The sequence below is a fragment of the Oratosquilla oratoria genome, unplaced genomic scaffold (genome assembly GCF_046742065.1).
Source record: "Oratosquilla oratoria isolate Oo_2021 unplaced genomic scaffold, ASM4674206v1 SCAFFOLD47, whole genome shotgun sequence".
Taxonomy (NCBI): domain Eukaryota; kingdom Metazoa; phylum Arthropoda; class Malacostraca; order Stomatopoda; family Squillidae; genus Oratosquilla; species Oratosquilla oratoria.
This window is the reverse complement of record NW_027467711.1, coordinates 2,496,006-2,498,505: the sequence shown is the minus strand read 5'-3', so window position 1 is coordinate 2,498,505 and position 2,500 is coordinate 2,496,006. Positions and strand designations below refer to the sequence as shown.

The window sequence follows — 2,500 nt, the reverse complement described above, 5'->3', positions numbered from 1 at the left end:
AAGCCCAGGCGCCCCAGGCCCAGGCGCCCCAGGTCCAGGAGGCCCAGGCCCAGGCGCCCCAGGCCCAGGAGGCCCAGGCCCAGGCGGCCCATGCGCAGGCGGCCCAGGCCTAGGCCCAAGACCAGGCCGAAGAGGCCCAGGCCCAGGCGGCCCTAGACAGGCGGCCCAGACCAAGGCCCAAGAGGCCCAGGCACAGAAGGCCCTGGCCCAAGAGGCCCAGGCCCAGGAGGATTTGGGCCTGGGCCACCTGGGCATAAACCTCTTGGGCCTGGGCCGCCTGGGCCTGGGCCTCCTGGGCCTTGGCCGCCTGGGCCTAGGTCTTGGCCTCCTGGGCCTTGGCCTCCTGGGCCTTGGCCGCCTGGGCCTAGGTCTTGGCCTCCTGGGCCTGGGCCGCCTGGGCCTAGGCCTTGGCCTCCTGGGCATCCTTGGCCTGGGTCTAGGCCTTCTGGGCCTGGGCCTGGGCCTACTCGGCTTGGGCCAGGGCCTGGGCCTCCTGGGCCTTGGCCTTCTGGGCCTGGGCCGCCTGGGCCTGGGCCGCCTGGGCCTAGGCCTCCTGGGCCTAAGCCTACTGGGCCTGGGCCCTCTTGGCCTTGGCCTCGGCCTCCTGGTCCTGGGCCATTTGGGCCTGGGCCTCCTGGGCCTCCTTGGCCGGGGCTTCCTGGGCCTCCTGGGCCTTCTGGGCCTGGGCTGCATGGGCCTGGGCCTCTTAGGCCTGGGCCTCTTGGGCCTGGGCCTACTTGACTTGGGCCTGGGCCTGGGCCTGGGCCTCCTGGGCCTTGGCCTTCTGGGCCTAGGCCGCCTGGGCCTAGGCCTCCTGGGTCTAAGTCTATTGGGCCTGGGCCCTCTTGGGCTTGGCATCGGCCTCCTGGTCCTGGGCCATTTGGGCCTGGGCCTCCTGGGCCTCCTGGGCCTGGGTCGCATGGGCCTGTGCAGTCTGGACCGCCTTGGCCTGGGCCTCCTGGGCCTGGGCCTCCTGGGCCTGGGCCTCCTGGGCCTGGGCCTCCTGGGCATGGGCCTCTTAGTTCTGGGCCTCTTGGGCCTGGGCTGGGCCTGGGGAGCCTGGGCCAGGGCCTGGGCCTCTTGGGCCTCCTGGGTCTCCCGGGCTTGGGTCTTGGCCACCAGGTCCTGGGCCACTTGAGCCTTAGCCTCCCGGGCCATGCCCTGGGCATGGGATGCCTGGGCCGCCTGGGCCTCTTGGGCCTCCCGGGCTTGGGTCTGGGCCACCAGGTCCTGGGCCACTTGTGCCTGAGCCTCTTGGGCCATGCCCTGGGCATGGGATGCCCGGGCCGCCTGGGCCTGGGCCGCCGGGTCCTGGGCCTCCTGGGCTTCGGCCTCCTGGGCCTGGGCCTTCTGTGCCTGGGCCTGGGCCTGGGCCTCCTGGGCCTTGGCCTCTTGGGCCTGGGCCAAGGCCTCCTGGGCCAAGTCCTCCTGGGCCCTCTTGGCCTTGGCCTCGGCCTCCTGGTCCTGGGCCATTTGGGCTTGTGCCTGGGCCTCCTGTGCCTCCTGGGTCTGGGCCGCATGGGCCTGTGCAGTCTGGACCGCCTTGGTCTGGGCCTCCTGGTCCTTGGGCGCCTGGGCCTGGGCATGGGCCGCTGGGTTCTAGGCCTCCTGGGCATCGGCCTCTTAGGTCTGGGCCTCTTGGGCCTGCGCCTCCTGGGCTTGGGCTTGAGCCACCTGGGCTTGGGCCTGGAGAGCCTGGGCCAGGGCCTGGGCCGTCTTGGGCCATGCCTCCTGAGCCTGAGCCTCTTGGGCCTCCTGGGCCTTAGCCTCTTGGGCCTCCCGGGCTTGGGTCTGGGCCACCAGGTCCTGGGGCACTTGGGCCTGAGCCTCCTGGGCCATGCCTCTTTGGCCTGGGCCTCTTGTGTCTGGGCTTCCTGGGACTGTGTCTCGACCGACTGGCCCTGAGCCGCCGGGTCCTGGGCCTTCTGTGCCTGGGCCTCCTGGGCCGCCTAGACCTCCTGGGCCTTGGCCTCCTAGGCCTGGGCCTGGGATCTCTGGGCCTGGAGCTCGGCCTACTGTTCCTGGGCCTCCTTGGCATGGGCCTTCTGGGCCTGGGCCTGGGCCCAGGAGGCCCAGGCCCAAGCCAAGGAGGCCAAGGAGCCCCAGGCCAAGGAGGCCCAGGCCAAGGAGGCCCAGGCCAAGGAGGCCCAGGCACAGGAGGCCCAAGAGGCCCAAGAGGCCCAGGAGGCCCAGGAGGCCCAGGAGGCCCAGGAGGCCCAGGAGGCCCAGGCCCAAGCCAAGGAGGCCAAGGAGCCCCAGGCCAAGGAGGCCCAGGCCAAGGAGGCCCAGGCACAGGAGGCCCAAGAGGCCCAAGAGGCCCAAGAGGCCCAGGAGGCCCAGGAGGCCCAGGAGGCCCAGGAGGCCCAGGCCCAAGCCAAGGAGGCCAAGGAGGCCCAGGCCAAGGAGGCCCAGGCCAAGGAGGCCCAGGCACAGGAGGCCCAAGAGGCCCAAGAGGCCCAGGGGGCCCAAGAGGCCCAGGAGGCCCAGGCCCAAGCCAAGG

The 2,500-nt window shown here is 72.4% G+C and overlaps 1 protein-coding gene across 1 annotated transcript; it reads right to left on the bottom strand.

Moving 5' to 3' along the window:
* Positions 1-91: 91 nt before the first annotated feature.
* Positions 92-1,263, bottom strand: LOC143023353 (uncharacterized). The gene is made up of 3 exons (XM_076181872.1): positions 1,161-1,263; positions 528-964; positions 92-485 (listed from the first exon to the last, which is right to left on the bottom strand). The coding sequence occupies exons 1-3, from the start codon at positions 1,261-1,263 to the stop codon at positions 153-155; spliced, it is 873 nt and encodes a 290-aa protein (XP_076037987.1). The 3' UTR covers positions 92-152.
* Between the last annotated feature and the right edge of the window lie 1,237 nt (positions 1,264-2,500).

Coding starts and splice junctions, on each gene's coding strand:
- LOC143023353 (XM_076181872.1), bottom strand. CDS start 1,263: ATGGCCCAAGAGGCTCAGGCACAAGTGGCCCAGGACCTGGTGGCCCAG. Junction 965..1,160: donor CCAGGCATCCCATGCCCAGG/GCATGGCCCGGG, acceptor CAGGAGGCCCAG/GCCCAGGAGGCCCAGGCCAA. Junction 486..527: donor TAGGCCCAGGCGGCCCAGGC/CCAGGCGGCCCA, acceptor CCAGGAGGCCCA/GGCCCTGGCCCAAGCCGAGT.